Source organism: Equus przewalskii, chromosome 13 (genome assembly GCF_037783145.1).
Source record: "Equus przewalskii isolate Varuska chromosome 13, EquPr2, whole genome shotgun sequence".
Classification (NCBI taxonomy): domain Eukaryota; kingdom Metazoa; phylum Chordata; class Mammalia; order Perissodactyla; family Equidae; genus Equus; species Equus przewalskii.
In genome coordinates, this window is record NC_091843.1 from 1,483,089 (window position 1) to 1,495,238 (window position 12,150).

The window sequence follows — 12,150 nt, forward strand, 5'->3', positions numbered from 1 at the left end:
GGAGAGAACATATTTCCCAGGGCCACAATGAGAATTCCTTAAATTGGCATAGGCAAAGCCTATGGGACTACACTCCATGATACTAGTTGTATCTGTTTCCTATTGGTGCTGTAACAAATCACTGCAAACTTGGTGGCTCAAAGCAACACGAATTTATCCTCTTACAGTTATAGAGGTTAGAAGTCTGAAATCAGTTCCACTGGGCTAAAGTCAAGATATTAGAGCTGGGTATTTCTGGAGGGTCTGAGGGGAGAATCCATTTCCTGGTTCTTCAGGACTTCTAAGGGCCGCCTGTACCCCTGGCTCCCGGCCCCCCCCTCCATCTTTGAATCGCATCAGTCCAGCCTCTGCTTCTTCCGTTGTATCATCTTTTCTCCCCTGTAGTCAAGTCTCCCTCTTAGGACACTAATGACTGCACTTAGGGCCCAGCCTGGGTAATCCAGGATCATCTTCCCTGCTCCACTTCCTTAGCTAATCTCATCTGCAGAGTCTCTTTAGGCCGTAGATAGTAACATGGTCACAGGACCAGGATTCTCTGGGCTGCTATTAAACCTCCTACACTAGTTGTTATGATGATTGTTGTCATTAGCCACTGACCTCTTCATGGAACTTGGGCAATAAGATGTGTCAAAGGCACCTTAGGAGAGGGGCAGGGGGAGTGTAGGGGAAGAGAGAAAGGGGCATTTCATTCACTCGTTGAGTCTCAGGATTTCTAGAGAGTCTGATGTGTGCCAGTCAGCAATTCTGCTGTGAACATACAGATAAGAGCCTAGCCCTTCTGGAGCGCCCTAAGAGAGGAACACCTCTCATTTTGACCCTCTCTTTCTCCTGTCCCTCCCCCCACCCCCAAAAAGCAGAGAAAAGCAAAAGAGACCTCAGATGTATTGAGCCCTGACTGCCTCACAGCCTCTGACAGAAGTGCCCCCGGGCCCTCAGCTCCAGGCCTCCCCTGGCAGGGCCCTCCTGGCAATCCAGTCAGCCTTGAGGCTTCTTGAAGCAAATAAAAATACAGAAAGTCTCAGCAAAGAAACAGAAGATATGAGGAAGAGCCAAATGGAAATTTTAGAACTGAAAACTACAATAACTGAAATAAAAACTGAGTAGATGAGCTCAACAGCAGAATGGAGAGGACAGAGGAAAGAATCAGTGAGCTGGAAGACAGAACAATAGAAATCATACAATCTGAACAACAGATCCTCAAGAGCCTCTGTGGGGCTATAACAAAAGATCTAACACCCCTATCATCAAAGTCTAGGAAGGAGGGGGACAAAGAAGGCAGGGTTGAAAAAGTAATAGAAGAAGTAGTGGCTGGAAAGTTCTCACATCTGGAAAAGACACAAACCTGAAGATTCAAGAAGCTGGGTGAATCCCAAACAAAATAAACCCAAAGAAACCCACACCAAGACACATTGTAGTCAAACTTCTGAAAACCAAAGAAAAGGAAACAGATCTTGAAAGCATTGAGAAAGAAATGACACTTTACCTGTAGGGGAAAAACAATTCAAATGACATCTGATTTCTCATCAGAAACTATGGTGGCTGGAAGGCAATGGCACTCTTTTCGAATGCTGAAATAAAATAACTATCAACCCATAATTCTATATCCAGTGAAAATATCCTTCAGGAGTTTAGTAGAGATAAGTCAAAATTGAATTCTAAAAACTGTTTGGGCAACCTCCAGGAGGAAAAATAAAACAGAAACAAAACAAAGAGAGAACACACAAAAACCAAAAAAAAAAAATGAACAAAATGTCAGATTTAAGCCCTATCAATAATTATATTAAATGTAAATGGTCTAATACACCAAGTAAAAGACAGAGATTGGAAGAGTAAATTAAAGCCATGACCCAATAATATGCTGTCTACAAGAAACTCATTTCAAATATAATAATACAGCCAGGTTAAAAACTAAAAGGATGGGGAAACATTAATCAAAGGAAAGGAGGAATGGCAATATTAATATCAGAGGGAAGAAAATTTACAGAGACAGAGAGGAACATTATACAATAACAAAAGGGTCAGTCTCCCAAGAAGACATAGCAATCCTAAATGGGTATCCACCAAAAACAGAGTTGCAAAATTTATGTAGCAAAAACTGATAGAACTTAAAGGAGAAATAAACAGATCCACAATATAGTTGGAGACTTCAATGCCCCTCTCTCAACAGTTGATAGTACAACTCGACAGAAAATCAGCAAAAACATCGAAGAACTCACCATACCATCAAACAACAGGATCTAATCAACGTTACAGAACATTCCACACGACTACACATTTACAGAAGACACATTTTTTCAACTGCCCATGGAACATATACCAAGATAGACCATATCCTGAGCCACATAAAATAAACTGCAAAAAATTGAAGTAATTGAAATCATAAAGTGTGTTCTCTGATCACAATGGAATCAAACTAGAAATCAGTTAAATAAGACAACAGGAAAATCTCCAAACACTGAGAATCTAAACAACATGTTTCTAAATAATCCATGAGTCAAAGAAGAAGTCTCAAGGGAAATCAAGAAATAACTGAAGTAAATGAAAATACAATCAAAATTTGTGGGATGCAGCTAAAGAAGGGCTGAGGGAAAGAAATTTCACAGCACTGAATGCATATGTCAGAAAAAAGGAAAATACTCAAATCAGTTATCTAAGTTCCCATCTCAGAGCCTAGAAAAGGAGGAGTGAAATAATCCCAACGCAGCAGAAGGAAGGAAATAAAAGCACCAGAGAGCAGAAATCAGTGAAAGGGAGAACAGAACAATAAAGAAAATCAATTAAACAAAAAGCTGGTTCTTTGGAAAGAACAAAAAAATTCCCATCCTCTAGCAAAGAACCTCTTGACAAAGAAAAAGAGAGAGAAGACAGAAATTACTAATATCAGGAATGAAACAAGGGGTGTTACTACAGACTCTGCCAACGTCAAAAGGCTAATAAGGAAATACTATGAACAATTCTATGCACATAAATTTGACAAGTTAGATGAAATGGACAAATTCCTCAAACAACACAAATTACCACAAATGATAATTTGAATAGCCCTATAATATTATGGGAATTGACTATTAAAAATACTCAAAAACAGGGCCAGCCCAGTGGTGTAGCAGTTAGGTTCGTGTGCTCTGCTTCGGCAGCCCGGGGTTCACAGGTTCGGATCCTGGGCACAGACCGAGCACCACTGGTCAAGCCACACTGTGGCATCATCCCACATAAAATAGAGGAAGATGGGCAGATGTTAGCTCAGAGACAACCTTCCTCACAAAAACAAAAAAGCACACCCAAAAATGAAATCTGTAAGCCCAGATGGTTACACTAGAGAATTCTATTAAACTTTTAAAGAAGAATTAATACAAATTCTGCACAATCTCTTTCAAAAAATAGAAGCAGTGGGAACTTCCCAATTCATTTTAGGAAGCCAATATTAGCCTGATACCAAAACTACACAAAGATAGGATAAAAAAAGAAAACACAGATCAATATCCCTCATGAATATAGATGCAAAAATTCCCTAACAAAACATTAGCAAATAGAATCTGGCAATATATTAAAAATAATTATACATCATGACCAAGTGGGTTTATTGCAGAGATGCAAGCCTGTTCGATATTTGAAAAGCAATCAATGTAATCCACCAAATTAACAGGTTAAATGAGAAAAATCATTTGATTACATCAATCGGTGTAGAAAAAGCATTTGACAAATTTCAACAACCATGCATGGGAAAAATTCTCAGGAAATCATAAAAATAGAAGGAATTTGTCCACTTGATAAATTGTATCCACAAAACCCCTTCAGCTAACATCATATTTAATGGCGAAAGACTGTCTGCTTTCCACCTGAGATGGGGAGCGAGGCAGGATGTCTACCCTCACCACTCTTATTCAGCACAGTAATGGGAGAGCTAGTGCGTGCAAAAGGCAAGAAAAAGAAATAAAGACATACAGATCAGAGATGAAGAATTAACACTGTCCCTATTTGCAGAAGATGTAAAAAAATCCCAAAGAATCTACAAAAACTCCTAGAACTGAGTTCAGCAAAAGTCACAGAATGTAAGATAAACAGGCAAAAATCTATTGTGTTTCTATATATTAACAATGAATATGTGGACACCGAAATTAAAAATACAGTACCATTTATGATTGCTCAAAAAATGAAATACTTAAGTGTAAATCTAGCAACACGTGGACCAGATTGACATGCTAAAAACTACACAATGCTAATGAAAGACATCAAGGAGCTCAACAAATGAAGAGACGGAACGTTCATGAATTGGGAGACTCTACATGGCAAACATATCAATTCTCCTCCCCAAAGTTAAGTACAGGTTTAATGCAATTCCTATCAAAATTCCAGCAGGATTTTTTACGGATATAGACAAGATTATTCTAAAATTTGCATGGAAAGACAAAGGAATTAGAATAGCTGAAACAATTTTGAAAAAGAAGAATAAACTGGGAAGAATCACTCTACCCCATATGAAAGCTGCTGTTATATGGCTACAGGAATCAGGAGAGCGTGGTCTTGACAAGACAGGCACACGGGTCAATGAGCCAGAACAACGGACCCAGGAGTAGACCTGCACAAATGCGCCCAGTGATTTTTGACAAAGGTGCGGAAGCAAGTGAGTGGAGGAGTGATGGCCTTCGCGACAAGTGGTGCTGGGGCGTTTGGACATCCATAAACCAAAAAATGAACCTCATCCTAAGCCTTACACAAAAATTAACTCAAAATGGATCACAGACTCAAATAGAAAATGTACAACTATAAAACTTTAGGAAAAAAAGCAAGAGAAAACCTTCAGGATGTAGAACTTCAGGAATTCTTATAAAACTACGTAGGCAGTGGGGCCGGCCCCGTGGCTGAGTGGTTAAGTTCACGTGCTCAGCTTCGGCAGCCCAGGATTTCGCCAGTTTGAATCCTGGGCGCGGACATGGCACTGCTCATCAAGCCATGCTAGGTGGTGTCCCACATGCCACAACTAGAAGGACCCACAACTAAAAATACACAACTATATACCGGGGGGCTTTGGGAGAAAAAGGAAAAATTAAATCTTTAAAAATAAATAAATAAACAAACAAAAAAAACTATGCAGCTCCTATACGACAGCAGTTGTACTCTTGGGCTTTTATTTATTCCAGAGAAATGAATACTTACGTTCACACAGAAACCCATACACCAACACTGATAGCAGCTTAGCATGTTACAACCGAACACTGAAACAGCCCAGATGTCCTTTAGTGGGTGAACAGTAAACCAACTGTAGTATATCCACACCATAGAATACTATTCAGCACCAAACAGGCATGAAGTCCTGGTATACCCTACAGCATGGACAACCCTCCAGAAAATTACACTGAGTGGAAAGAGCCAACCCCAAAAGGTTACATATTGTACGATTCCATTTATGAATATCATATTCCTGAAATGACCAAATACAGACATAGAGAACTGATTAGTAGTTGCCAGGGGATCAGAAAGGGGTGGAGATGGGAGGAAAGTGGTGGGGCCATGAAAGGCTACATAAGGGATCCTCATGGTGATGAGATGTCTGCATCTGGACAGTATCCGCGTCAATATCCTGGTGCTGAGCCTGTCCTGTAGTTTTCCAAGGGGTTGCCATTGGGAGAAAGCGGGTAAGGGGTACACTGATGGCTCTGTGTATCTTACAACTGCACGTGAACCTACAATTACCTCCCAGCAACAAGTTTGATGTAAAAACTTAAAGCAATTCAGACTCTGTATAAAATAGATTATCATCATCAACCACAATTGCCTAATTTTACTTCATTTTCTGACTAGGTCTTTATCTGGCTTCTTATGAAAGCGAGAGCCCAGAGAACCAAACAGAAAGAGAGAGGTGGAAGTCTCTAAGGTGAGTCTGTGCGCCGCGCCGGGCTGGGTGGCCGCAATGCCTGCGTCTCAGCCCACGGGAGGTGGGCAGGTCAGGCCAGGGTCTTAGGAGTGGGGGCAGAACTCAAGGGCTGGGGTAGGAGAGGAGGCTAGGACCACAGGCTGCCCCTGCGGGCGGTCAAGACGTGTCCCAGGGCCAGAAACCCCTAGTCCCTGTTCTCACACCATAATGTGAGACTCACGCCATCTCCTGCTTGTTGGGCCTGTTAACCCAAGCCAAGCAGAGGTGGGAAACGATCCACAGCAGTGGGCCTTGAGGACCGAGCCCGGAGGATTGCACAGCACCCAGGGCGGGAGGCCAGTGCTGGAGGGCAGTATGGCCTGGCCGCGGCAGGCTCTCCCCACCCTCGGCACCTTTCAATCGGCAGGTCTTCTATTTTGGGGAAGACGTGAGAAGCGCTGAGCTGCAGGAGGAGGAGCGGAGGAAGTCAGCAGCAGGCTTCTGCAGCCCTGCCTCAGCCGGCCCAGCGCAAGGCAGGGGTGTTGGTGCCTCACTGCTTCGCAAACCGTGAACCTGTGGCCTGGCGCCACCACAGCGACCACGTGGCACAGGAGACCTTTTTCCTTTTGTGGAACCTCAGCCCTGGCAGGGCCTGGGCCTCCAGACGTGTGGATGGCACCTGCCATGGGGGCCCTGCCTTCAGGACAATGTGACAGCAGGTCACATTGCTGGTCAGTTTGTCCATCCTTGGCAAGGACACAGCACGGCCCCAAAGTGTTGGACGACGGCAGTCTTGATGTCACTGGGTGACATGTGCCACAGAGGCCGACACCCAGTCTGTTTCCAGGTGGCCTGGGAGCCCCCACCTCTCCAGCAGGCATCACAGTGATGTGAAAGGGACCAGAGCCCCCAGGGCCCCTGCCATTCTAGGATGGACCCTACCCTGCCCCTCGCCATGGCTGTTTTCTGAAGCCATGTGCACCCCCTTTCTGGATCCTGCTGGTATCAGGGGATGGCTTTTTGGTGACAGATCTGATGCAGGTCACCGGACAAATCTGAGTCACAGAGCTGACAACACGTACAGTACATTGTAAACTTCAGAGCCGGTATAAACACACATGAGTACACCCTGCATGTCCACGTCCACACCGTGTCTCTCACCCATGGGCGTGAGGTGAGCTTCCGCCAGGAGGCAGGCAGTTTCCACGCTCAGTTTCCCAGGGGTCAGGAGGGGGACGTGGTGGCCATTCCCTCCCCACAGACCCTACGTTGTGCTGACAGGACCTGGCGAATGGATACTGACAGCCTGTGCGGCCAGACGCCTCTCTTCTTGGGGAGTGGGAGGGGAGGCTCCTCTCATGGGCCCCCCCCAGCCCCTCACACACCGAGTCAAGCTTCTGTGCCGGGAAGCAGTGGTCATGGAGCTGCTGAGCCCCCACCCGGCATGTGACCAGGTCACCCAGCCAGGAAGTCAGGGAGGGTGATGTGTCACGCAGGTCAGGCCCTGCCGGGCACAGCAGGGTATGTTGGGGGACACTGACCCACCCTGGCCAGCTGCTGGCCACGTCAGGCCGCTCAGGGGCTGGGCCCGCTAGGTACCAGACTTGCCTGTCCTGGCGCCATGGCTTCAGCATAGGCACTCAGCACCTCAGGCGCCTCCGCTGACGCAGGGAATTCTGCCTGGTGAACCGAGCCGGGACCTCGGCCAGGCCCCGGAAGAGCCTGGCAGCCTGGCAGCCTGGCAGCCTGGCAGAGGTGTGGGACCGCTGCATGTTAGGGTCAAGCCCCAAGAGCTTCCCCCCTTCCCATCTGAGCCCCCAGAGAGAGGGTGAGTGGTGCAGGGAGCAGGTGGCAGGGCGGGGGCCAGGCTGCCACTGAGCTCAGGCTTCCACCCACCTCACACCATACTCAGATCCCAGCAGGGGCCTGGAGGGTCCCAGGAGCTGGCTAGATGTCTCCTCATCCCTTCCTCCCTACCCAACATGCTCCCTTGGTGCCTGGCATCCCCTGGGGCAACATTAGACAGGACCCTCTGCAAACGTCAGCAGGGACTGTCCCTGCCTCCCAGTCACACTGAGCACTGCCTGTCAGGAGCAGGAGCATGTGGTGCGAAGGAGTCAGGCCAGCCTCAGAGACGCATGATGGCAGGTCCAGGTCCGATGCCCATGGAGCTCTGGGAGGCCTGCCCGGGGCCCAGCTCCCACAGAGGAGGTTGTCTCCCACCCAGCCTTGGGGAAACAGGACACTCTGCAGGGGCCTCCCAGGCCACCCAAGGGCCCAGGCCTTGCCAGTCGCCTGGCTCCAGCTCCTTATCCCTGAGCAACTTGGTACAGGCGCCTGTGAGGGAACCCCAGGATGCTCAGCGAGGGGAGGCATCCGTTGAGGCTGAGGGACCTGGGGGCAGCTGGCCACGGTGCCCTCCCCTCCTCATGCGATCCCTCACCCAGGCCCAGGCTCCAGCTCTTTCTCCAAGGCCAGCCCCCAGATGTCTCTTCGCAGCCGTGCCCCCAGCAGCCGAGGCCCAGCTCAGCCCTCTGCATCTCCTGCCAGGAGATTGTAGCCGCCTCCTCCCAGGCTGCGGGGAACGTGAGGGAAGGGTGTTGGAGAAAGCAGTTCAGGGCCTACCATTGAAACTCCAGTGGTTACACCAGGAGGCAGGTCAAGCTTGTCAGTGCTACCAGGGCAGGGCTACAGCCCTATTGCTGCTGGGCCTGCAGCCCCAATGCAAAGGAAACATCGTTTCCTGTTCTGTGGCCTTGCACATGCTGTTCCCACCACCTGGCATGCTATTCCCACCTTGTCAATCTCGTCAGAGAAGCAGCCTCAGGTTTAAGGCCTGTCTTCTGGAGTGGGATTCCTAACATGCGGCCCCTCCTCCACGCCTGCCCCCTCCAGCCTGCCCACTCTGGGTGACCCAGTGCAGAATGCGTGTCAGGGGAGATGTCAAGGTGAGGTCTGGGCTCACCCCAAGTTGGAAGAGGGTTCAGGGCAAGAGAGAAGGAGACAGCCCACGGCCAGCCTCGCAGAGGACGCAGGGCCAAGGGGACTCGGGCTGAGTGTGTTTGTGTCTCCGGTTCATCCAAGGGGCCCTTGAACCTGGTCTCCACCTCCCTGAGCAGCCTCTGGATGGCAGACCTTGTGCGGCCAGAAGTGGGGCTTCTCTCAGACTACCCACCCAGCAGCCCCCCAGGTGGGGATCATGGTGCCACTTCTCCAGGTGCAGCCTCAGAGCCCAGAGAGGGATGGTGCTCAGCTCACAGCCACACAGACGGTTCCTTAGCCACATCCAGGACTCGTGGCCCTTCCCTGCAAAGGTCCCTTTGTCCTCTTGCTCTCCTGGTCTCAGTCCCTATGGCCAAGTCAGATGGCCCACAGGGACTCCGAAGGTGGGTCCCACGCCTGTGGGGCAGGTGTCAGCAGCACTGGTGGTGCCCAAGACTAACGCCCGTGAGGCCCAGCACAGCGCTGGTGACGCAGACCCCCGACCCACAGCACAGGGTTTGAAGCCACCCAGCTCAGCCACGAGGCAGGCATCTGGGTGCCAGACACCGGGCATGGGAACAGCCAGCAGCCCCACTGCGCCCAGGAGGCCAGGGAGAGGGCGGGGCCGGGGTCTCTCCTAGTGCTTTTCCCCAGCCCTGCAGAGAGGGAACAGTGGGGGTGGGGGACAGGAGGACATCCTTGACGGCTTTGCCTCGGAGGCCCCTGGGCCTGGCTGGGGTTCCGAATCGGCCTGTTCTCACACGGGTGCTCCGCACCTCCTCTGAAACCACGGCCCCACATCGCCCATCACTGGAGCCACACTCCCACCAGCCCCCACCCCGCCAAGCTCCCTGAGCGAGGGCATCCCTCTCACGACCAGCGACTCAGCCCTGTACCCCAGCCACACCAGGCCTCTGCAGAACCTGTCTGTCCCTCCAGGGCAGGACTCCAGGTAACCCCAGGGGACACCACAGACCGCCTCCCCCCCCCCCCAGACCTCAGGCCACTGCGTCCCTCACACTGCAGGGTGCATATGAGGTTCTTGAGGGCGGGGCGCCCTCCCCGGTCTCTAACTGCACCGACACAGCCCGCCAGTGGGTCGCGGGGCGAGGAGCCGTCCCTCAGTCAAGAGCTGCGGCCGGGTGTCCCTCAGCTGGGGCTCCACTGCACCGAAATGCAAACACTTCCCTCGCCGGCGCCGAGCTCCAGGCCTGGCACCACACACAGCCTAACAAACCCCACGAGGGAGGTGCTCTCACCGTCCACTGGGCAAGTGACGAAGCAGGAGTTCAGAAAGGCAAAGCCATGGCCCGAGGACACCCAGCTCACAGGGACGGGCCTGCCCCTATGAGGGTCCGTGGGCTCCAGAGCTCTGCTCCTGAGGGTGCGGAGGAGCCAAGGGGGCTCCGACAGGCCGCCAGGTCTCCCGCAAGCACAGACACAGTGACACAGGTCTGTCCTCCGCTCCTGCCCCTCCTCTTTTCTGGGTCCCTGAGCCCCCAGTACCCCCTGATGTGTCATTGTGTTTAAGACAAAGCTCCCACTCCCCCTAGCTCCCCACTCCCTTCCGTGGGCCCTGCCGGGCAGTCATGTGTCGTCCCCAGCAGCAGAAGGGAGCAGGCTCACGTCCCATCGTGTCATCCTTTGTCACGGCACCCGTGCTGTGAGGGGCAGGCCCAGCTGCACAACGTCTTCAGTGAAAACGGCTTCACTTTCAGTTCTCAGGACTTAGGTGGGGGCCTGGGGCCCTGGGCCGAGAGACGTCCCACAGGGACACCTGGAAATACAAGCACGAGAGGCCTCTCAGCCACAATCAGGCCCTTGCCCAAGGGCTGAGCGGCTGCCTGACGCCATTCTCCTCTGGCATCCCACCTGGGCCTCCAGGTTGGAACAGAGAGGTGGAAAGATTAACTGGGAATGAGCAGACCTGAGGCAATAAGCTAGAACCCTCATGTTGACCAACAGACCGTCCCCACGTGCGCAAGCTGAGAGAATACTTCAACAAAGACGGAGGAGACAGACAGCGGTGTGTGGGGCAGAAAGCAGGGGCGGGAAAGGCCAGCAGAGGCCAGATGGTGAGGGACCCCACGGGGCAGACCCAGCAGCTTGAAGCTGACCATGAAGGGTCTGGGGGCCCCTGAAGAGTTTCAGGGGTGGATGGGTAGTTAATTTTATCTGTCAACTTGACTGAGCCAGGGGGCCCAGATATTTGGTTAAACATTGTTCTGGGTGTGTCTGTAGGGTGGTTCTGGGTGAGACTGACGTTCGAATCAATCAGTGGACTCAGTAAAGCGGATAGCTCTCCTCAACGTGGGCGGGCCTCAGCCCATCAGTCGGAGGCACGAATAGAACAAAAAGTGGAGTAACAGAATTCATGCTGTCTCTGCCTGTTTCCAAACTGGGACATTGTGCCTCTCCTGAATCTGGATTAGACTCTGCACCATTGGCTCTCCTGGCTCTCCGGCTTGCACAGAGCAGATCGTGGGACTTCTCATCCCCCATAATCATGTGAGCCAACTTCTTATAATAAATCTCTATCATCTGTCTATCTGTCTGTCTATCTTCTGTCATGTCTCCTATTGGTTTCTCTGGAGAATCCAGACTAATACAGGGAGTAACATGGTCCGTTTTAGAAGGATCTCTTTGATGTCTTTTACCTCAATAGTTCTACTTTTGTAATCTATCCTAAAGAAGAAATCTGTTAGCACAATATTTGCATAATGGAGAAGTAACCAGTGATTACTTTATTCCTGTTCCTGTGGATTTTGCTCCCAGCCCAGGCCAGAGCCTGGAGAGCTCAGTCAGAGGCTCCCAGCTGGGGAGGAGCCAAGCCTTAACTCCTTCTTGGAGCCCAGAGGGGAGACTGGTGCGTTCTCCTGGCCTGCGCTAGCACACAGGATGGGCTGACAGCGAGCGGCTAAGTACAACACTAAGATCAGTGTAGCCAAGCGATGCAGAAAGCTCTCCAATAAATTTCTTTACTCCTATTGCTTTTGTGGACAATTACACTCTACTTACTTTAATAATTATTTACCCTTTTGGATTGGAACATAAATAACATACAGCAATGCAGAGCACAGTCTAAATCAACATGGCTTAATGCTAGCATGTACAGCCTCTCTGTCTAAATCTGTCTCTCAGTTACTCACTGAATCTCACACACCAAGGCACTTAGCAAGGAGACCCTACTAGGAGCTGCTGACATGAAGCTGGTGAGAGAAGAGGCAGGCTGGGCCACAGTGGAGGGGGCAAAGGGGGCCGGATAGGGGACATATTTCGAAGGTAAAGGCAATAGGGTTTGCTGATGAGGTGGAAGT

At 50.4% G+C, this 12,150-nt stretch overlaps 1 protein-coding gene across 2 annotated transcripts in view; it reads left to right on the forward strand.

Moving 5' to 3' along the window:
• RASGEF1C (RasGEF domain family member 1C) overlaps window positions 1-11,379 on the forward strand; it is an 84,178-nt gene extending 72,799 nt beyond the window's left edge. For both annotated transcript variants that reach the window (XM_070570065.1, XM_070570064.1), the window contains 2 exons: window positions 5,800-5,872; window positions 6,279-11,379. In XM_070570065.1, the coding sequence (XP_070426166.1) occupies window positions 5,800-5,872; window positions 6,279-6,303 (98 nt within the window). In that variant the 3' untranslated portion in view covers window positions 6,304-11,379. The remainder of the gene's footprint in view (window positions 1-5,799; window positions 5,873-6,278) is intronic.
• The last annotated feature ends 771 nt before the right edge of the window (window positions 11,380-12,150 follow it).